This window comes from Chiloscyllium plagiosum, unplaced genomic scaffold (assembly GCF_037043375.1).
Source record: "Chiloscyllium plagiosum isolate Xiang-an unplaced genomic scaffold, Cpla_swu_hap1 HiC_scaffold_30, whole genome shotgun sequence".
Lineage (NCBI taxonomy): Eukaryota > Metazoa > Chordata > Chondrichthyes > Orectolobiformes > Hemiscylliidae > Chiloscyllium > Chiloscyllium plagiosum.
The window spans coordinates 37,401,742-37,425,214 of NW_028270168.1; the positions used below are offsets into that span (position 1 = coordinate 37,401,742).

Consider the following 23,473-nt stretch of genomic DNA (forward strand, 5'->3'; position numbering starts at 1 on the left):
TCTCATCTTTTAGAATGAACACATTGGTTTCAGTAGTCTACAAAGCACCAATTAGTGGGATAGAGGTCGAGGAATAAATCTGTTGGGAAATTACATTGTACAGCAGTTATATTGGAAGTTGTCAATTACCCACTAACAGATTGGGATACTGGTAGTCTTAAGGGCAGGTTAGATTGTGTTCAGCCAAACTTTCTCCAACAGCGTGTGTCCAGTCAAACAAGAAAAGGGGCACAGGTAGGTATGGTTGTTGGGAATGATGTGGAACAAATAGGTCAAGTGTCAGTGGGGTAACATACAGAGGATAATGGTTATAATACCATAAGGTTTAGGATATTGGTAGGTAATGATAATCTAGACTAGGAATATAACTAGTGGAGAACTAATTTCAAAGAGGCAGGAAAGAAGCTGAGCCAAATAGACTGGAGCCACCGGTTGGTCAGAAAGATTGTCAGCTATGGGCGGCACGGTGGCCCAGTGGTTAGCACTGCTGCCTCACAGCGCCAGAGATCCGGGTTCATTTCCCGCCTCAGGCGACTGACTGTGTGGAGTTTGCACATTCTCCCCGTGTCTGCGTGGGTTTCCTCCGGGTGCTCCGGTTTCCTCCCACAGTCCAAAGATGTGCAGGTCAGGTGAATTGGCCATGCTAAATTGCCCGTAGTGTTAGGTAAGGGTAGGTGAATGTAGGGGTATGGGTGGGTTGCGCTTCGGTGGGTCGGTGTGGACTTGTTGGGCTGAAGGGCCTGTTTCCACACTGTAATGTAATCTAATCTAATGTAATCTAATCTAAACAATGGGCTGTCTTTGAAAAGCAAATGGTTCAGGGAAGTTCAAGGTATATTCCCTCCAATGAGAAAGATGGAACAAATAAATCCTGAGTTTCTGTGGTGACAAAGGAGATAGAGGTTAAGATAAAGAAGAAAAAGTGTGCTGAAGACAGGTATCAGATGGGAAGAACAAGAACAAGCAGCATTCAAAACGTTCAGAGGGCAAGCAAAAAGACAAACAAGTGAAGCACAGAGGGAATATATTAAAAGACTGGCAACCAATATAAAGGGAGGGGAAACCTTCTTTTGGCACATTAATAATGTATGGAGAGGCCCAACTAAGGACCAAAGGTTAGAAATATACATGGGGCCAGGGCATGGCTGAAATATTAAATGAAGGCCATCCTCTGCCGCTACCAAGGAAGATGTAATCATGATTAAGATGAGGCAACTCAATCACTGGAAGGTTTCAAAATTGATAAGGAGGACAATCAGATAAGCTAGGCAAAGTGAGGACTGCAGATGCTGGAGATTAGAGTCGAGAGTGTGGTGCTGGCAAAACACAACAGGTCAGGCAGCATCTGAGGAACAGGAAAATCAATGTTTTGGGCAAAAAGCCCTTCCGATGAAGGGCTTTTGCTCGAAACATCGATCTTCCTGTTCCTCGGATGCTGCCTGACCTGCTGTGCTATCAGATAATCTGCTGACCCTGAGAGTTGGAAAGATACCTGGAACAGCTAGGATGCATCCAAGGATATTGAAGAAAGTGACAGTGGAATTGTAGAGACCCTGGCAATAATCTTTCTCACTACCCTAGGATCGGAAGATGTGCCAAAGAACTGGGGAATTGTAAACATTCTGCCATGTTCAAAGTAGGTTCTGAATAAAAGCCCAGCAATTGCAATCTTTAGCAGTGAGGATACTTAAAAAAAACAACTTTTCAGGATGGAATTAAAATTAAAAGGAAAATTTGGGTTGATTCAGAATGAATTTGTTATGTGCAGATCATGCCTGCCTAATGCATGATAGTTCTGAAGAGGTATCTGAGAAAATTGATGAGGGGAAGCTTGATGATGTGGTGTACATGGATTTCTAAAGTGCATTTGATACAGTGCTGCACAACTAGGTTTTGTGAGAAAAATTATCACTTATGGAATAACATGGGCAGTGGTAGTGGTACAACATTAGCTGAGTTATTGGAACAGAGAATGATGGATACTAGAAGATACTTTTCAGATTAGAGGAAGGTTTGTAGTGGAGTTCCTCAGGAATTGATATTGGGACCTATGTTTTTCCTAAAATACGTTCATGATTGGGATCTTGGAGTGCATGGAACAATTTTCAAGTTTGTAGATAATTCAAAACTTAGAAACATTGCATGCTTTCAGGAAGATGGTGCATAATAATGTTTCCCAAACGTATTCTCCTCAGATCCCGTTCAGGTGCTTGAACAGTACTGAGAGCTCAGACTGGTGAGAGCAGTGAGAGGAGTGGGGTTGGTGCCAAAAATTGTAAGGGGCTGCTTCTTCCATGTGTCGAACTTTGAAATGACTTTGACAAGTTGATCAAGTGGGTGGATATTTGGCAGATGAAGTTCAATGCAGAGAAGTGTGAAAATGTTTTGGCAAAATGAACAGTGATGGACAATACAAATTAAGGGGACTGTCTCAAATAGATATACTGGAGCAAAGTGACCTCACAATGTATGTGCATAGGTCATTAAAAGTGTTGAAACAGTTGGATAGAGTGATTAATGAAGGAGAGCATTCTAGATTATATTAATGGGGGACATAACGGTAATGCTGGACTTGTGTAAGACACTATCTAGACCTCAGCTGCAGTGCTGTTCACATATCTGGGCACTATATGTTTGGAAAATTTTAAAGCATTGGAGAGAGTGCAGAAGAAATTTATATGATTGGTTGCACACAGGAAACCTCAATTACAAAGATAAATAGGTAAAGCTGTGACTGTTTTCCATTGAGAAGAGAAGGCTAAGAGGAGATTTAAAAACCATGAGAAATTGGACAGAGCAGACAGGGAGAAACTGTTCTCATTCATAAATTGATTAAAAATGAGAATGTACTGATCTGAAGTAATTTATAAAAGAAGCAAATGTGCTGTGAGAGAAAACTTTACATGCAGCAAGTAGTTCAGTTCAACAATGCCCTGCCTGGAAGCGTGGTGGAGGCAGGATCAATCACAGCATTCAAGAAGGCCTTAAATGATTATTTACACAAGATTATGGAGAATGGCAGAGAGAATAGCACTGAGTCATGATGTTAATTCAAAATCCACAGACACTATAAATGCTTTCATCTCCACTGTAACAATTCTAAGGCTCAGACAAAAAGTGACAGTGTCTCTTCACTCCAAGCCTGAAGGTCCAGATTCACATCCCACTTGCCCCAGAGGTGTGTCTCAACATATCTATCCAAGCTGTTTAAAAAGTGGCACACATACTGAAACAGGGATCTGGTTGATTGAGGTGTATGCTTATAACGCATTACTCTGTAGAGCTGCATAAAGATTAGCACCAGTATTATCCTTTACTACTAGCTTTCTGGGACAACCAAAGACTGAGTATTAGGATCATTTTGCTGTAGCCTTCGTTATAATCTGTGCTCCTTGGCAGTTGGGTTTCCCCCTGAGCATGTGCAGCTATATAATTACCTGCATTAATTAACATTACAATCAACAGCACAGAAATAGATGTGGTTTAAAGCAAACAAACCACTGGGTGGCATGTTGCCTGCAGCTTGAGAGTGTGCTATCTAGTTACATCACTCTACAATCCACTTCTATCCTGTTCCAATAACCTTCATATTACACAGTTTGGTACATTCGTTTGAAAATTTATATGTATCGATTTAGGTTGAAATTTGATAGATAGTGTCCTAGGTTACGAGGAGGGGGATTTGATATGCAAAACAGTGATGGTCACCGGAATTCAGAGCATTGCGTCTTCTTTTGATTTCATCCACCTAGCATATTTAACCAAAGAAAGTAACCCACCAACATAAGACTTTGGCGTGGTATTTGATCTGTTTTGTGGTTGGATGAAATTTCCCACCAATAGAATGATACCTATCTGCAATTTACTGTCTCTCTACCCTCCATCCCCATTGTAAAGATGACCATTCCATATATCACAACATCTTTGCAAACAAGCACAATAACATTTGTGTACAGAATTTCTATTCAAATCTACACTTGAGCTTGTACCTTTTATATTTTATATAAATAAGCTGTACTCTTCCTATCCTTGTATACATGGTTTAATCGACATCATTTTCAACTGTGCTGAAGGTCTGCTCTTTGGAAATTGAATATTGTACATACAAAATCCACTTCTATGCAAATCGCTATTACAAGTCTGATTTGCTTCTCTTTATTAATATTGGTTCTGGTCTGTTTTGTTGTTATTAGACACCGAAGCAAGGCAACAGAGAAAATCAGTTTTTAATTAAGGACTGTTAGCTCATTAGGTGCAACAGATACTTTGTCAAATAATGTCAATCAAACCTAAATAGCCATATGATGCCCTCCAGCGAAGATATTTAAAAATTGCTTCACCATTCATCAGGAGCAGAAGACAAACAAAAATAACCAAACCTTGTACATTGCACCATTGAAAACATAGGGATCACCCTTTCAAGACAGGGATGAGGAGAATTTTGTTTTCTCTCTGAAGGTTGAGCTTTGAATATCTGCCTTAAAAGGTGCTAGAAGCAAAATGATAAATTACTTTTCAGAAAGGTCTGATGGGAGAATCTGAGTTATTGAAGATAGATGGGAATGTGGAATTCAAAGCTCAAAATGATCAACTCATGATCTGACTGAATAGTTAAAGCAGACTGGAGGATCCTACCTACCCGATGCCTGGAGGAAGAACACCTCATCTTCTGCCTTGGGACCCTCCAAACACAAGGCATCAACTTCAATTTCACCAGCTTCCACATCTCCCTTCCCGCCACCTCATCCCAAATCCAACCCTCCAACTCGGCACCGCCCTCTTGAACTGTCCTACCTGTCCATCTTCCTTCCCACCTATCCACTCCACTCCCTTCTCCGACCTATCAATGTCACCCCCCCCCAAACTGCATCTGCCAATTGCCTTTCCAGCTACCTTTCCCCCAGCCCCACACTCCTTCTTATTTATCTTTTAGCTCCCTTCCCACCCTACCCCCTCACACCCTGCCTCCCTTCCCACCTCCCCCCGACCCTCACATTTCTGATGAAGGGCTTATGCCTGAACCGTCAACTCTCCTACACCTCAGATGCTGCCTGACCTGCTGTGCTTTTCCAGCACCACACTTTTTGGTTCTGATGTCCAGCATCTGCAGTCCTCATTTTCTCCAGATGATTCACTTTTACTTCTGTTTCATTTGAATCCCTGATTTATTCTTGTGATTATGTGCTTTAACATTTTAGCATGAAAACTTCCAGGCAAATGGAGGGAGTTTTCAAACTAATGAATAGAAATGAAAGCACCATCAGTGAAGGGTTCTCTGGAAGTCAAACTTCCAAAGTTGAGCAGGAGTGAATTGACAAGACGCTAGAGTGCTGCTACAATCCTCAAACACAACAAATATCCTGACACTTGCCGATATTCGCCAGCTTGTCATCTTTCCTGCTCTTGATTCAAGCCTTAGAGGCTGATGTGTACAAGGCTGTAGGTTTATAATGTTGTCTTAAAGCTAGTCCTTACAGTGGGGAGCATTGAAACATGGTCAGCGTGCAGGAAATAAATCTGATCTGGGAAACACTGACTCAATATGGGACAGACCTGACTGGAATGAGGCCTGGATGGAGGATCTGGAAAGGAAAAGAAACTACCTGTATCTACAAGCATCTGGATACAGGTACAACTAGAACTTCAATAATCCCACACAAGTAATCAGGGTCAATGAGTTCATATTAAAATGCTACAGTCGACCAATGTCAAATTAACCCTAAACACTGCTCAATTCACTTAAAGTATTGCTTGCCCACCAGCAATCCATATGGAAGAATTCCTGTCTCCAGCTAAAGATTGGTGTGACTTCATGCAATTGGGGAGGGCTAATGCAATATCAATGTTGGCTCGTTTAGAACAGTGAGCTTGTACAACACTCACCTCAAGCTTCTCAGCACAATTAGATATGGTCAATCTGTGTGTCAGCAACACACACATTGCAAGAGCAAATTTTTAAAAACAGAAGTCACTGCATTTCTCATTTGACTTCAAAACCATCAAAGAAAAAGAAAGCCTAATAATGTTTAAATGTTTAATGGTCATTGGATTTTTTTCTGGAAAGCATGCTTAGCAACAAGGCTTCCCTTCCCCAATGGAACACTAAAAACGACATCTGTTACGTGATTTGTGAATATTACAATGAAAACACTATTTCCCCCAGAAACAATGTATGAAGAAAGGGTAGTACTGGATAATGCAATGTGCATTATTAATAGGCACAATGGGAAAACATCCAGTGGAGTTTTGCAACATTACTTTGGTTCAATTTCTCATTTATGAGCTTGACTAAGTTGAAGGTATTTCTCTGACTACGCTGTTGCATCACTGGAACTAAATAAATCATCGATATCAGTTTCCACTAATGGCACGACATTTGGATCAAACTACCTGTTCTGCTGTCAAATAGGTTATTATTAATGAAATAACCCTTTCATTTGAAACTTTCTTCCCTTTATAACGTAATTTTAAAAAATGAATTTGATTCTAAAGCCAAGACATTCTGTTATTATTTTGAAGAAAGAAAAAAAAAAGAGATTGAAATGAGGACCATAGATGGGAACCCTTCCTTTTTGGAAAGGTTTATATAAAACAAACAGATTATCTCCAGATGTTGGAGGCTAACGCAGCAGAATGGTAGTGTTCCTACCTCGAGATCAGAATCAGTAACGGGGCGAAGGTTCAAATCTCACCTGCTCTCAAAGTGCTTTATAACATTTCTGGATAGGTTGATCAGAAAATCAACAATGTTTCAGTGATAACAACAGACTAATTGAGCCAATGGCCAAAATTAACTAAGTGCTTAATTTCTGCTTGGTTTTCAAAGGATTATCCATGTCTGGCTAAAATATCTGGTGACTGATTAAAATTAACGCTGCTGTTTTTGTATTTCTTAGACATTTATCTTGTGTTTGCAGTCAGCATTTGTAAAGAAACGACACACATTCAAGAAAACATGAGCACCAAATGTCAGTCTCAGAATTCTTTCATTCATACACCAGCAAGGTTCAAACTTCTTAAAAACATGCAAGGACTTATTTTTGTGTCATCACACAAAGTAAGGTCCCAGGCAAAGCCAGGACATAATGTGTTCTCTGCTCATTTGATGAAAGGAAGCTCTAGGCCAGGAAACAAAGTAAAAGCTACATGCTCTCACTTTCAACAGTAGCAAGACAACTTGAAAATTCACCTGAACAGAAATCTTAATTTAAGAATGGAGATAAAGAGAAAAAAACAAGAGATTATTGACCATGCAGCCTAATACCTGATGTCACAAAAATGGTGCTGAAAATGTGTTGCTGGAAAAGCGCAGCAGGTCAGGCAGCATCCAGGGAACAGGAGAATCGACGTTTCGGGCATAAGCCCTTCTTCAGGCATAAGCCCTTCTTATGCCCGAAATGTCGATTCTCCTGTTCCCTGGATGCTGCCTGATCTGCTGCGCTTTTCCAGCAACACATTTTCAGCTCTGATCTCCAGCATCTGCAGACCTCACTTTCTCCGTCACAAAAATGGTGGCATGGTTGCTTAGTAGTTAGCACTGCAGCCTCACAGTGCTCGGGACCTGAGTTCGATTCCAACCTCAGACAACTGTCTGTGTGGAGTTTGCACATTCTCCATGTCTGCGTGAGTTTTCTCCGGCTTCCTCCCACAATCCAAAGATGTGCAGGTCAGGTGGATTGGCCATGGTAAATTGCCCGTAGTGTTAGCTGCATCATCCAGAGGGAAACGGGTCTGTGTGGGTTACTTGTGAGAGGGTCGGTATGTACTTGTTGGGCTAAATGGCCTCTTTCCACACTGTAGGGAAGCTAATCTTAAAAAGAATTGTATAGGCAATGAGAGTATGGTGCTGGAAAAGCGCAGCAGCCGAGGAGCAGGAGAATCAATGTTTCTGGCATAAGTCCTTTATCAGGTTCTTGATGAAGGGCTTATACCCAAAACATCGACTCTCCTGTTCCCCAGATGCTACCTGACCTGCTGTGCTTTTCCAGTACCACACTCTCGTCTCTAATCTTCAGCATCTGCAGTCCTCACTTTCTCCCAAGAAAAATCTAAAATATTTGCAAGCTGATCAGAGAGATCCAGTTTTGTTGGATTTGTAAAGATTAGATTATGCAGGCTGAGTCTGCTTGAATCCTATGAGGAAATGATTGAAGTAGTGAATAGGGAAATGTCTCTGAATACTATTTATCTAGACTTCCATAAGATTCTTGATAATCTTCATAAATGACTGTCAACTGCAGTTTAACTCATGGAATTGAAAGCATATTATTGACTGGAAGCATTCATGCTTTGGTTATACAAAGCCCTGTTTTAACCATGTCTTGAATACTGAAAGTGATTCTCGGAATGATTCCTTAGGAAGGCTACATTGGCCTTTTGGAGGATTGCAGCATTAATCACAATGAATTCCAAAGACCAAATTATGAAAACAGAGTACAAAAAGTAGGATTGTATTCAATGTAATTTAGAAGATCATGTGGTGACTTGACGTTTTCAATATATAAAGGGACAAAGACTGGAAGGATGGAGAAAACGATTCTGTTAGTTGGGGTGGGGCCTTGGGGACATCGTCTAAAAATTAGAGTCAGATGTGTTAAGAGTGCAAGTAAGTAACATGTAAAGTGTTGCAGAACTGGGGACTGTCTTCTGCAAACTGCAGTTAATACTAGATCAAACAGAGACTGATCGGGTCCTTCTGAACCAAACTTATCCAAGAGCCATGTGGCGTTAGGATGAAGATGTGCCGTATCTCACTGAGAGGGGAACAAGGTCATAGAGTTGAATGGCATTTTTCAACTTCCTCAATCCTTAAAGTTAGCCTTTTGAAATCACTGTATGAGTACTTGGTGTTCAGTATTTTTTGAATTCCAGGTTACAGAAAGTGTGAGCATTCTGCGGTGGCCATTATTCAAAGATGTCACATTTCCATTTTTTTTGCGATGTTACCTGGGTTACTCATTGTCTCCAAGTTATTATGCAAGGCCTTTGATGTTTCCATGATGCAGTAAGTCACATAGGAGACATACATTCATGCATTACATTTATTAACTCAAGACTCCAAAGCATCTATTTATATTTGGTTGATTGAAGACTCCATTAAAATAACCTTTGTGCTTTTATCTGTTCATGCAGAGAACCATCATGCTTATCATAAACTGGTGATGTGTAGCACACTTCAAATGTTAAGTTTGTCCTTTACATATTACAAATATCCAACAAATGTAACTCCTGTATAACTCTCCTGACACAGAAATTACATCCTTCATCTCCCAAGTATCCCTGACATATGAAGCTACAAAATCTATTTATTTCTCTTCTTCTCATCTGAACAATCTATCACTCTACAGAAGCAAATCACTGCAGATGCTGAAATCTGTACTGAAAACAACAAATGCTGGAGATCACTGTGAGTCAGATGGCATCCATGGAGAGACAGCAAGCTAACATTTCGAGTCGAGATGACTTTTCATCGGAGCTGAAGTGAAATGTGGAGAAGACAGCATTTATGCTATAGTTGGTGGGTGGAAGGGGTGCAGGATAGTGGGTGTTGGGGGCTTGTGGGGAAAATATGTTGATAGTTCAAATTAAGTGATTGGAATGTGAAAATGGCAGAACAATGGTGTATTTTGTGCCAGAATTAAAAAGACAGACACTCTCTCTGGGATGGGGGAAAGGGAGAGAGGATATGATAACAAGCTATTAGTAAGGGAAGGAATGGTTCACAATTTGAAGGTAAGGGAAAGTGAGGACTGCAGATGCTGGAGATCAGAGTCAAGTTAAGACTGGTGCTGGAAAAGCACAGCAGGTCAGGCAGTATCTGAAGAGCAGGAAAATCGACATTTCGGGCAGGAGCCTTTCATCAGGAGGGGTTCCTGATGAAGGGGTCCTGCCCGAAACGTCAATTTTCCTGCTCCTTGGATGCTGTCTGAGCTGCTGTGCTTTTCCAGCACCACTCTAATCTCACAATTTGAAGATGTTGAGCTCAGCATTAAGTCCAGAAAGCTGTAAAGTGCCTCGTCTGAAGATGAGGTGTTGTTCCTTTACTTTGTGCCGTGATTCACTGGAACACTGCAGAATGCCAAGGACAGACAAGTGGGCATGCGAGCAGGACACTGTGTTAAAATCACTGGTTATGGGAAGATCAGGGTCTGGCTTGTGTACAGACTGGAGGTGTTCCGCAAAGCAGTCACCTAGTCTGCATTTAGTTTCTCCAATGTAGAGTAGGCCAAATTGGGTGCAGTGAATACAATACACAAGATTGGAGGAGGTACAGGTGAAATACTGCTTCACTTGAAAAGATTATTTAGGTCCTTGAATAGTGAGCAGGGAGGGGTGAAGGGGCAGGTTTTGCACCTTCTGCAGTTACACAAGAAGGTGCTGTGGGTCGGGGGAGGTGGTGTCGGTGGTTGTGGAGTGGACTGGGGTGTCCCGGTGGGACAATCCCTGTAATGCAGACAGTGGGAGTGAGGGAAAGATGTGTTTTGATGGTGGCATTCTGCTGGAGTTGTCTGAAATGGCAGGGAATGATCCTTTGAATGCGAAGGCTGGTGAGATGAAAAGTGAGGACAAGGGGAATCCGATCACTCTGTTGCGAGCGATGGGAAGGGACACGAATGGAAGTACGGGTGATAGGTTGGATGTGTTTCAGGGCCCTATCAACCACAGTGGGTGAGAAACCACGGTTATTGAAAAAGCAAGCCATGTCAGCAGCACTGTTTTGGAATGTGGCATCATCCGAACAGGTGTGACATAGTTGAAGGAACTGGGAGAATGGGATGGAGTCCTTGCCGAATATGAGTTGTGAAGAGCTGTAGTGAAGGTAGCTAGGAGAGTCAATGGCTTTGTAGAGGATAGCAGTCGATGGTTTATTCTTCGAAATGGAGAACAGAGAGGTTAAGGAATGGACGGGAAGTGTCAGAAATGGATGATGTGATGGGGTGCAAATTGGAGGCAAAATGAATTAAGTTGTCAAGGTCCTGGCAGAAGCATAAAGCGGTACTGAAGCAGTCATTGATGTACTAAGAAAAGAAGTATGGGAGGGGGCCAACATAAGACTGGAATAAGGATTGTCTCACACATGTCACACAGAGGTAGGCATAACTGGGACCCATGCAGGTGCCCATAGCCACTCCTTTGACTTGGCAGAAGTCAGAGGGATTAAAGGAGAAATTGTTCAGTGAAAGAACAAGTTCAGCCAAGTGGAGGAGAGTGGTGATGGATATGGAGTGTTCAGGCCTCTGGTCGTGAAAGAAGCCAAGAGCTCTCAAATCATCCTGGTGGGAAATGGAGGTATAGAGGGATTTGGCATCCATGGTGAACAGGAGGTAGTGAGGGCCAGGGAACTGGAAGTTGTCAATATGGCGGAGGGCATCAGAAGAATCACAGATGTAGGTGGGCAGGGTCTGGACAAGTGGAGAGAGGGTGGAATCAAGGTAGGAGGAAGTGAGCTCAGTGGAGCAGGAACAGGCTGATACACTGGGTCTACTGAGGTATTTTCCTTTGTGAATTTTGGGAAGGAAGTAGAAGTGGGCTGTCCAGGGATGAGAAATGATATGGTTCGAGGCAGTGGGTGGATGATCTCTGGAAGTAATGAGGTTGGTGACAGTCCTGGCAACAATGGCTTGTTGTTCAGATGTAGGGTCATGGTCCGGGGGGTGAACTAGTGTTGAGCCTCCGCAAGGTAAAGATCAATGCGCCAGGCTACAACAGCACCATATTTGTCATCCGCTTTGATAACAAAGTTAGGGTTGGACCTAAGACAGCAAACTGCAGCAATTTCAAAACGGGGGCAGGTTAGAGTGGGTGAGAGGAGCAAAGAAATTGAGATGGCCAACGACACGTCAGCAGTTTTCAATGAAGAGATCGAGGGGAGGTAAGAAACTATGGCTCTGAATCGTTTATCCATCGGGTCAGGTGGCTCTCCAGTATTCCCATTACATAGTACTCCATATGTTACAACAATATCCATCTTCCTAATGCTTAAAGCATCCATGTATTTTCACCCTGTTGGAGATTTTCTCATTGGTATTTTGTTACTGTTTGTCTCTAAGCTGCAATATATCTGTAAGTTCTACTCCACTCTAAGTTATGTCTGGAATTTGTTTTTCTTCCAACTTAGCTGGTTCAAATTATTCTGAATAGCAAATATTTTTTGCAAATGACAAATATTTAAATCTCTTTAACATATAGCCTGTAAATCATGTTTCAGTTCCTTTCTTTCCTGCAGTTATTCTTTGTAAGGGCAATGGTTTTTCATTAGACTTCAGGCTGACATGTTTACACTTTCAATCAGTGCACACCCCTCCTTTATCAAAGACTGGAAATTCTCCACAGAAAATGATTTTGCAACCACTATCCACATTGCAGACAACGACAAACCTTTTGTTGGTAAATGCCAACCCCCAACCAGTTCTTCCTCATATCTTTGATCCCTGCAGGCTGTCACAAATGGAGAACTAAAATATTGTCAAAAGGCAGCCAATGTGTTCTGAAACACTTGCTCTATGTCTCCTTTCACTGAATTTCCATTCCTCCTCATCATTACATTTTCTTTTGCTTCGCGTCTACGCCTTGTCCATGGGACTTTAATTTGCCCGAAAACATGGCTCTGCTTATGGTTAAGACAGATGTTGCAAGGGAGGTGCTCCTAAAGGATGAGTTTGAAAAACTACATTAATCCAGATTCTTTTCAGAACCATAGGATTCTGTTTAGTTAATGATACACAGTTTGAGGCAGCATTTGCTACCCTTTGAATGGTATTCTTTTCTTAATTTTTCATTAATGTACACAATACCTGAAAATACAGCCTTGAAACCCAGCAAACTGTTGGTTTCATCGGTCTGGAACTGTAGCCACATCTGATTGCTCACACTCACAATTAGGTCAGGAATATTCGTCCCTGTCAAACTGCCAGGGAGAAAATCAGAAAAAAAAAACTGATTAGAACAATCTCACTTCATTCTAAATGTCAGAAAAGTAAACCAAATTCAGGTACTGATGGCATCTTAAATGTCATAAAGTGAAGTGTAATTGAAAAGTGAAGTTGAAGATGATGTGATGAACTCATTAAGCCATTATCCAAAAGTGAATAAATCAGCAGCCACCTTTTGTATTCTCTCAATATTTGTCATGATTTGGAGGAGCCGGTGTTGGACTGGGGTGGACAAAGTTAAAAATCACACAACACCAGGTTACAGTCCAGCAGGTTTATTTGGAAGCATCAGCTTTCTGAGCGCTGCTCCTTCCAGATTAGTTAGCTCATTCCAGCCAACCACCTGATGAAGAAGCAGCACTGAAAAGCTAGTGCTTCCAAATAAACCTGTTGGACTATAACTCAACATTTGTGCTTCCCAAGATCTCAACTGAATTCTTAGTGATACAGATTGTAGTCATTAAACAGTAGCTTTACATTGGATGTTCACATGTTTCTCTTCTCAAAGATTAGGGTGACATTAGCTTGCTGTCCTCAGCATAGTAAATAAGTCACCTGGACATCATTCTCAAAACTCTGTGCCAAGATAAATCATCCCCTTCAGGTAAAAAAAATCACAGAAAAGGAAATTGGATACTGGCAGAAAACAGGAGTTGAAATGAAAACCATGGTGTTACCCTTCTTGCCTCCCTTAACAGCAAGCATAAAGTCAGGCAACTGGTGCTGCTAGAGGTTCAGTTGGGAACCTCATGCTCTTGCACTTATTATTGTCTTTGAAGCCATGTTTACAATCCACTGAGTGCAACACCGATTGTGGACACGCCATTGCTCTCAGAACAGGAGTGACGATGTGGCAAGTTGAATCAAAGACAAAGAATCCAAAACAGACCTGCTGAGCTTTACCAGCAACTTATGTCTTTGTTTCTGAATTACAGCATCTGCAGTTCTTTTGATTTAAAAAAAATCTATATATTTTGGTGGCTGGAATGAGCAGAATACTCACAAAAAATGTTTTAGGCCACCACTACCCATGCTTTCTCCATTCCATGTTTCCAAAACTCTCGTAGACCCCCTCCTGCACAGAAGCCATGGAATGCACTGCTGGCTCAAATACTGAGCTGTTTCCAAATGGGCACCCATTTGGAGCAAGTAAGCAATTCACACAATCCACCTTAAAGGTCAGGCAGTAAAACAAACTGGTCTCCTGGTGAAACATCCCTTTCCCAACTTGTTCAATCTCCCTTTGTTCCACAGAATGATTATCCAGAAGGTAACATGGCTCCTAGAGATGCTGAGATTGTTTTGGAGACTTCCTGATTCATGCCAAGACCTCCCATTCTTGGATAAAAACATTCTTCTCAAGTTATATTTTCTGTTAGGAGAGCACTAGGATCCAAAATTAATTATTATTAGCTGCTTGTCACATGAAAGTGTTTCACGAAGAACAAGTCTACATATTAAGATCAAACATTTTTGCTTTGGACACAATCAGTGCAAATTGCCCAGGTTTCTCTCACAATCCTTTCATCTTGCTTGATTTGACAAATCTAAAACTCACCATGAACCGGTGCAGTTAGGCTATATTTTGGAGTGTAGTTCTTTGAAGGGAATACTAACATGAAGGAATATTATTTGTTACACTTGAGTGGTAACCTGATAGTTTTATTAGTACTACTGAACATTGGTTTATCACAAAAATAAAGTTCCAGGCTAATGCTTGTGAACATTTCAGTCCATTCAGTGTCATTGTGTCAAATCCCTGGAACTCTCTCCATCACAATACCATGAGTCAGCTGACAGCATGTGGACTACAGTGGTCCTACCATCTTCCCAACTCAGGAATGGGCGATAAATGCTGGCACAGGCAGCGATGCCCACATCCCATCAAAGAACTGAAAAAAAAAACTGACTTTAAACAACTGAAAATGACAGTAAAACAAAACTATGTGGAACCATTTACTAATATATTGGCGTATTGCCATCAGTTTCTTAGTAAATTGAAAACTTTTATAGGCCCTCCACCGATAAAAAAGAATTATCGGATCTCTTCAAAGTCTGGCAAACAAGAATATTGAGTGGAAGCTTTACATCTTCTTATCCTGTATTCATCAAAGACATTACTTACACATGAAGTACTGTTTTCTGTTCTCCAGGCTGCCCACCATCCCCAACTGTTAAAGTGTCGTAGCCTCTTTCCAATTCAAATGCATCAAAAGTCAGCTTAATCACCTGTCAGGACAATAGTTGACATGTTAATAAAGTAATTGACAGCAGCGTGAAAAATAGTCAGAGTAGATTCAGTCTTATTAACTGCCAAGGGTTGCTAAGATGCTCTCCTCACCAGGGGATTAGACACAAAAGGCAATATGTTATGAAAGTGATGGGTGTCCTGTCCACTAGCTGCAGTGCTAGCGAGAGTCCTATCTCACTTTTTTCAGGGGAAGCCCACGTATCGAGTATCATCTGAGACATTTAATTGGACACTGGTGTGCCAACCCTGGGATCAAGGACCCCTTGTAGAAATCCCATATGCCAAGAGTAGCCTGCCAGTCAAAGGTCAGCAACTCTATTGCATGACAATGCCACTGAGGAGGCAGTAGCTGGAACTTGTACAACACTGCCCTAGGACTAGCTTTGTCACTGGAGCCCTGGCCAGCAGCAAGTGATGATGGAAATGGGGTGGTGAAGTTCAGCAACAAGGGCAATGAAGTGTCCTGCATGCCCCCAATTCTTGAAGCAGGGTCTTTTCATCATGCACTGATTAACTTTAGATGAGAGACCATTCCAGTCACAAGGTTGACCGCTCATGAATTCCACATTGTTAGTTTCTGGCAAGACATTAGGATGAGGCCCCTACATGGGCAATCATTGCCTAATTAAACCCTCAATTGGTGGTAGGCTAGAAAGGCCTGGCATAGGCTTTCACAAGGGAAGAGGACTGGATGCCCATTCAGCACTCTCCTGCTTGGTTAAATATCAACCCAGGACATTGAATTCTATTTTCTTTGAATTAAGTTTGGATATTCAATATCGATCAATTTGGATAATGCCAGAAGTGGTGGACATTGTAAACTTAGTTCTAAATGACACCAATTCCACAATCCCTTTTCATTTTTCTCTATCCTCATCGATGCCACCATTAGGTATGAAGATAGCTCATACAAGGATAAGACAAAATTACGATTTTTCCATTAGCCTGATTTCTAGATGAGTGTGTGAGAGCAGGTTCCATTTGGTGAAACATTATTCAATTAAACATTCATTTCCTTTTCATTCACAAGGACCAAGGTATTTTGCATCAAGCACATTTTGACAAATAATTAAATTATTCTGCTCCAAATTCATTTTGGTCTGTGCCCTTAAGGTCAGAGGTAACACAGTGGTAATATCTCTGCACTAGTAACACCCAGGCTAATATTCTGGGGATCTGGTTTCAAATCCTATTGTGATGAAATTTGAAATAACTTAGTCAGTCTCTGTAATACAAGTAAGAGTGTGCTTAGCCAATAACCAAAAGGTTGATGATTCAATACTATCGAGCAACAGAGCTCTAAAGAAATGGCTGTTGTGGCATTGTAGTCATGTCTCACATATTTTTCAGAACATATGTGAAGAGATTTTAAAATATACTAAGAGAGATTGTTGACTTATCTGTGAAGACTGGGCTCAAAACCCATTCCTTCAATCTACTAAAACTGCTTACTGCATTATTGACTTTCTGATTACAAATTGAGCCAAAATTGCATTCGCTTTGCAAAGGATTTTTCACTCTCAAGGTTGCACTCAACTCATTTGCACTTTGCCTAACATGAAACCTGCGATGAACCAGTGCAGTTCAGGATATCTTAAAAGGATCTTGATTTCAAAAAATATTCATTGTTGCAGTGAAGACTGGTAAATTGGTGCAGTTTGATCATGCAGCTCAGAATGAGTTTAACCAAAACAAAATCACTTTAATCAAAGCATCTGGTATGCAACATATGAGCAATCCAATTTTAATTAACTGCAAATGACTTTAAGGAACAGAACCATTTGCAAATTATTTCAGTGTTACTTGATAAATTGAAAAAAAGTCAGACTTTTATGAAATTCCTATTACTGTCTTGAAACCTCGAAGACATTAATTCAATCTGAGGATGTATCTGGTGTTGTGTGGAGGGCTAGCTTTTAACATAATAACCTGGAATTTGCAAGCAGTGATGAAGGAAACACAGATCTGAAGAAAGCCTCACTGAGAAGTCTCATGATCTCTCTGGCAAGAACTCCCCTTGTGTAGGGTAGGTTCAGCATTCTTTAATGGGGCTCCCCCTCACAGAGGTGCACTAATGTCATCAAGTTGGTCAAACCACTGAACACATTAATTAGTTCTCACAGACAGCCAACCTGGAAATGAAAAGCACTAAAATCAAAATACTGTTTAATAAATTTAACATTCAGCAAACGAATATTGCAAAATACAGGTTGGGTAGAGCCAGAAGCTGGAAATTTCAAGAAAAGCTGTAAAATTTAGTTTAAAATAATCTAGTAACTAAACTTGATGATTTGTTTCATAGTTTGATGGGGTGTGGCCATCATGGGTAAGGTTGCCAAACCATAATTAATCTTGCAGTAAGTGGCTTGCTGCGCAGTTTTTGAAGGCAGCTTGATGTGTCTCTGGAGTCACAATTCTGCCAAATGAGGGAAAGAGGACAAATTTCCTTCCCTTAAAAAAAATGCTATTGAAGCAGATAGATTTTTACACAAAACAATAATCATTCAGCATTACAGAGAACAGCTTATATTCCAGGTTGATTGATTGAAGTGAATTGAAGTTCAACCAGCCGCCAAACTGGGATTTGAACTCAAATTCCCAGATTATTTGTGTAGGCCGCTGGATTGTTCATCCAGTGACATCACCACTGTGCTGCCATCGCCCCAGTTGATGTTTAATTTAAACACTGCACAAGTGTAAAATTGCTATTCGAGGTTCAGATCTGTTATCCTGTATCTGTTATCTGTTAACTGCGAAAGCCCCAATATACCTCTTGAAAAAATTAGAACCTTTTGTGGCATTCTGGAGAAGGAGGGTTCGGAGCACGGAAAAGCAGTAGGTGACAAACTGCAACTTGTCTGTTAATCTGTCTTGGGCTCAGTTGAGGCCAGTTTCAAGAATTAAGCAAGGAAATCAGGAGCAGTTTGTCATCAGAAACTCTGGCAAAATATGAACCCAATAGCACATAAAGGTTGCAAAAGCTCCACTTGTACTGAGCAAAACTTAAAATTCCGTGACTTTCCAATGGTTTAAATAATTTCTGAAAAAGTGGGGTGAAGAAAGAGCATATACTGGTGGAAACTTCATGACTTTGGGTTAATGAGATGCTCCTGAGACTTTGTAATGATACTAGGCAGTAACTTCCAGGACTCCTGGCCTGGACAGGAGCAGAGTACTAGGATCACAGATTCTTCAGGAAAATAAGTTGTGATGTAAACTCCACATTATTGATATCTATACATATTGCCAGTGAATAAAGAAACTCTTGTGACGCCACGAAAGACATTGGTTGAGAAATAATTTGCAGCTGATTACTAATAAAATCGACAGATAGTTGCATTTTTAATGACTTAATTGATGAAGACAAATATTTCATAACAATATAAAAGAACAATTAAGTGGTACTAAGTGGATTGCACTTTGAGGTAGCTGGAACAGGCATATAGGCTGAATACTGCAAACCTTCAATGACTCTCAGCAAACAGATATTAAAACCTGCCATCTATAAGCCAGCAATCCTCATGACGGCGTGCACTGATCCAGGGTTTCAGCCCCTCTATTGATCTCAGAAGCAATCCATGCACATCTCAATGGGAGGCTGTCTCTCCCTGGCCTTTTGCCAAAATGTCAGCAGATAGCTGTTTCCCAGAATATTAATTAAAGTTCCTTCACTTGCAATTCCATTTATCCTAGAATTAAGCCAGTGTCCTCTGACCACAAAGCCTTCAATATAGTCGATTTAATTAGTTCATGACTAAATTAAATCTGGTGAGATTTATTTTATTATTAATACCCTTCTATGTAGAACACAATTATGAATAACAAGTCTGCAGCTCAGTAAAGTTATGAGGAAAATATTTTTACCCTATTTTTAAAACAACAGTTTTATTTTATATGACATTCTCAGTTAGCTGTAGACATTGATATTTATTGTTTCACCCCTCGATGCAATGCTCAAATTACGTCATTAAATGGCAATTACACAGTAATGTTTCAAAGGTTTGTGAAATGTGGATTTGTACAGAGCTTAGGTTCCTTCAAAAAAATCAAACATAGACTCACAGTACACACCAACTCTCTGATAAATAACCTACATTTCTTATCTTCAATTCACTTAAGCATCCAAAAGATGTTCTGGCTCTTAAGACCAAAGTCATCAAATACACAAACCAGCAAGCAAAAAAGCCAACAAGATGTCACTCAATATTGATCAATTTTATCAGAAACTCACTATAAATATTAAATCAAAATTAAGTTTGCGGCAGGGAACTGCACTGAGGAGATTTGATTTTGTTTAAAAAAGCAATCTGTAGAAGTAAGAAAATAAAGCAATACAGCAGACATTATGAATCGGAGTTTAAATATTAACTTCCAGGATATTTCTGTAAATAATTTTCCTCCCAATTCGCCCTGCACATTCTCACCACTTTGAAAGGATACTCCATCATTTTACAGTTGATGGCTTTCCTATTTTTCCCAGTATTAAAATGACAGAAAAATCAATCCTGAGTCTGAGTGGATTTGATCAATTTTAAAGGGTATGGGACAAAGTGGACAGCTCTTTCAGCGAATAGGCACGAAAACAATGGGTCACATAGCTCCCATCTGTGCTGTAAAATTCCACAGAGTCTTTACTGCCTGAATAATACTTTGATCATGTGGATTGTCCGATCTTTATTGGACCCATTCAGTTTCTGTTCTATTAAGTCTTTAAAGGGAACAGGATTATCACAAGGTTTTTCACGACTCATGAAGAAGAAATGCTACTAATTTCCTATCCGAGTTCAGTATAAAAACTGGGGCTTGTGAGGTTATGATGAGGAATGCAATTATTTTTTCAACAGAGTAAACCCCATGCCTAAGATTGCCTTCAAAGATAAGGATCTGCTTCAGAATCATTCACAACAAATTGAACAAAGAAACACCTGGGCAATTTCATGTAAACTAATTTGATTTTAAGGTGAACATCTGTGTTTAACAGATTATTAGAAACCTTTCTTGAAAGTGCAAAAACTGACCAGGGGAAGAGGTGACTGGTTAGCTTCTTGGAGTGGTGCCTTGCAGCCATTTTCAACAAGGTTAATTGCAATGCCATGTCTAAGTTTAACCTATTTTTAAAAATGTTCTTAATCTACATTATTGCTCTTGGTGAACAGTAAACCTCAACATGAATTGAATGGCTGGCACAGTGCATACAAATGAGAGTCTGGTACTGCTGCAGGGAAAAAAAATGTAATTATATTATATAATTATATATGGTGCATCTGTTGTTATTCCAGGGGACGTGGCCATCATTGGCAAGGACGATATTTGTTGCCTCTCCATAGTTGTTCTTGAGATGGTGGTAGTGAGCCACCTTCTTGAACCACAGCAGTCCATTTGCTTTGACATTTTTGAAATAGTTTGGTCCAGTTGAATTGTTGTCAGCTCATTTCTGGAGGCAGTCAAAAGTCAAGCACAATGCTGACAGTCTGAAGTCACACGTGGGCCAGACCAGATAAAGGCAACAGCATTCCTTCCCTAACAGAGGGAGCAGGATGGGTTTTTATGATGCTTAATGGGAGTTTATAGCTCACCATTATTAAAATTAGCCTTTAATTCTAGATCCCTTCATTACATTTATTAATTTACTGACTTTACAATCCATCAAATACCATGAAAGGATTTGAACCTCTGCCATTACCTGTACATAACCTGCACATTACCAACAAACTATCAGCCCCCTAATCGGTATGAAAGGGAGTATTTAGTATTGAGTTGAATATTGAGGAAAAACTGTTCATGAATGGTTGACATCAAATAACAATTGAATCCTCAAAGAAAAAGCAACCACAGGAAACCGAGATGGAGATTACACTCGAGGTTCCAAACCATATGCCTCCCTCCCTACACCACCCTGTTTGTGGTAACAGTCACGCATGGAGACTGTTGGTGGGCCGAGGAGATACTCTTTATTGATCTTGGACAGGTCTGCTGTCTATTAAGAATAGAAGTTGGGCTCTCAAAATTGGAGCCAAATCAGAGAGCTGCTGACTTGAAAGGAGCAGCAGCTTACGTTGTGGGCAAAAAAAAGAGGTTACTTCAAAACAGGGGAGCAGACAAAGTGGGGTAGCTCTAGTTTGTGTCCTGTGATACCATTTATGCCAGATGGACAGGAAGGGCATCTAGACGTGCCTTGCAACACTGTCCTCTCTACCTCTCCTCTGGGCCTGCTACACTGAAGTCACCTCCAGAAATAGAACATTAAGCTAGTGAGAACTTGGAGAATGACTGGAATTTTACAGTTGTGGGTAATTTTGGGGTGATTGGAATTGGTTTTACTTTATTTTATTCTTACATAGGTACATAAGCTGAAGAATGTTTGATCTGAATATTAATGCATGGAAATAAAACAATTATTAGCAATACTTAAACCGTGACTGAGTTCTTGACTTCAGTATGCATTGTGCATGTAGCTTTATTAACATTGATTTAAGAGGATCAGTTTCTGCAACTCAATGCAGTTCAAAATTCTTATCATTGTGTCAGTGCAAAGGAACATTCACTGAAATGAAATAGAGACAGAAAATTCTGAAGAAACTCAGCAGGTCAGTCAGGATCTGTGAAGAGGGAAACAGAGTTAACGTTTCAGGTTCAATGCCTCTTCTTCAGAACTGGTAACTAGAATGACTAGGTTTTGTGCACTAACTGACAGGTGTTCCATCACTTCAAGTTCCAATTAAAACAAGCCAGTAAACAACTGGTGTCAAAAGCTTATGACCAACCATCAGATCAAACACCAGGTAGCCTGACAGTCAGAAAGGATTAAAAGTCAGGGTCCACAATGTTTCAGTGTGCAGAAACTAAAAGTTCTGTTGTTGTGAATCATAGACTCGGTAAACAGAGAAACTACACCACATTGTGTGATAGGATGAAGAACATTTCAGTACATAAGATTCATAAAGACATTTTAACTGCGCCCGATGCTCAGACGGATGCTCAGTTTGGATTCTGCCAAGGTCACTTGGCTCCACACCTTGCAGACTTGGTCTTTTTCTGGACAAAAGTACTGAGGTCAAAGCGACTGCCTTGACATCAAGGCAGCATCTGACCGAGCGATGCATCCAGTACCCATCGTATAATTGAGGTACTGTAATTGGGAATCAAGGGAAAAGCTCTCCTCTGGTTGGAATCACACAGCACAAAGACATTGTCTGCAGCTGTTAGAGGCCTATAATCTCAGTCCATGGAACTCTGCAGGGTAACAAAACAAAACATATTGCTCACTTCACTTCAACAGGCAGAATATAAAATTTGCTGTTTCTGAAGAGGGCACAATTCAAAATGAACAAAAATCATTGATGACTCACTCATTAGTAAATTGAGAAATGTTCTTCTAAAAAAGCACTTTTAATTCAGTAATTAACTTGCTTTTTTCAAAATTGTAGTTAGATTTTAATGTACTAGGGACCTGGAAAAAGGTTGCTTAGCAACCAGCTGCAAACATTAAAATCTGTTGCGGTATCATATTATGACTGTTGTCTAATCATTAGTTTCTACATGCCAGAAGCCAACAAAAGTATGTTTTTAAAAAGTTCCTTTCATGTGTCTTCCTGTAAATTCAGTCTCTGTGCACAGAAAGTGAAAACACATCAGATATGAAAACAATTAATGTTGATATTTTGCCATGTTGGATAAATAACCTGCCACAACTCACTTAGCCATATGTGCCATTTACCACAATAGGCTGTAAAAGTGAAAAATTAGTAGATTATTAGGAAAACTTTGTTATCCAATCAGTTTTGTTCAATGGACCGTTGTACCCATTTAAAAATCATCCTTTTTTTCCTAATCTTGCAGTCTTGCCTCACTTTATTGATCTGATATTGTGCAAGTATCACATTATCTTTGCAAATACATCAGGTGTAACCAGGAGACCATCAGTGTTCAGTAACTTAGGCACAACGCTGACAGGCACAAAGCGATTGGGGAATAAATACTGCATATCTATCCAGATGAAAGTGAAAACAGACTGCAAGATGTTATACATTTTGGCCATGCAGTCAGGGCGACAGAAGTTGTATAATCCACAGCACAAGAATGGTGGAAGGGTTCACTCAGCAAGGTACAATGATTAAACTGGAATGCTTCAGTGATTGTATCAATTTAGACTGCATGCAGAATTCACAATTCCTTATTCAGCAATGGACTAACAGGCCAATGTCTAACACTGCAGAAGTAATGGGTTTTGAAGAGTTAAAATTTCACTGAGTACCTCTGCAACAGGGAAAAAGAAACATTGTCGAGAACT

General features: G+C 40.4%; 1 protein-coding gene across 1 annotated transcript in view; it reads right to left on the minus strand.

The window, feature by feature from the left end:
* Positions 1–23,473, minus strand: part of LOC122563724 (CUB and sushi domain-containing protein 2) — a 616,258-nt gene that overhangs the window by 464,507 nt on the left and 128,278 nt on the right. Inside the window, exons 6-7 of the mRNA XM_087976898.1 lie at positions 15,058–15,161; positions 12,795–12,907 (exon numbers count right to left, since the gene is read on the minus strand). Coding sequence (XP_087833024.1) covers positions 12,795–12,907; positions 15,058–15,161 — 217 coding nt within the window. The remainder of the gene's footprint in view (positions 1–12,794; positions 12,908–15,057; positions 15,162–23,473) is intronic.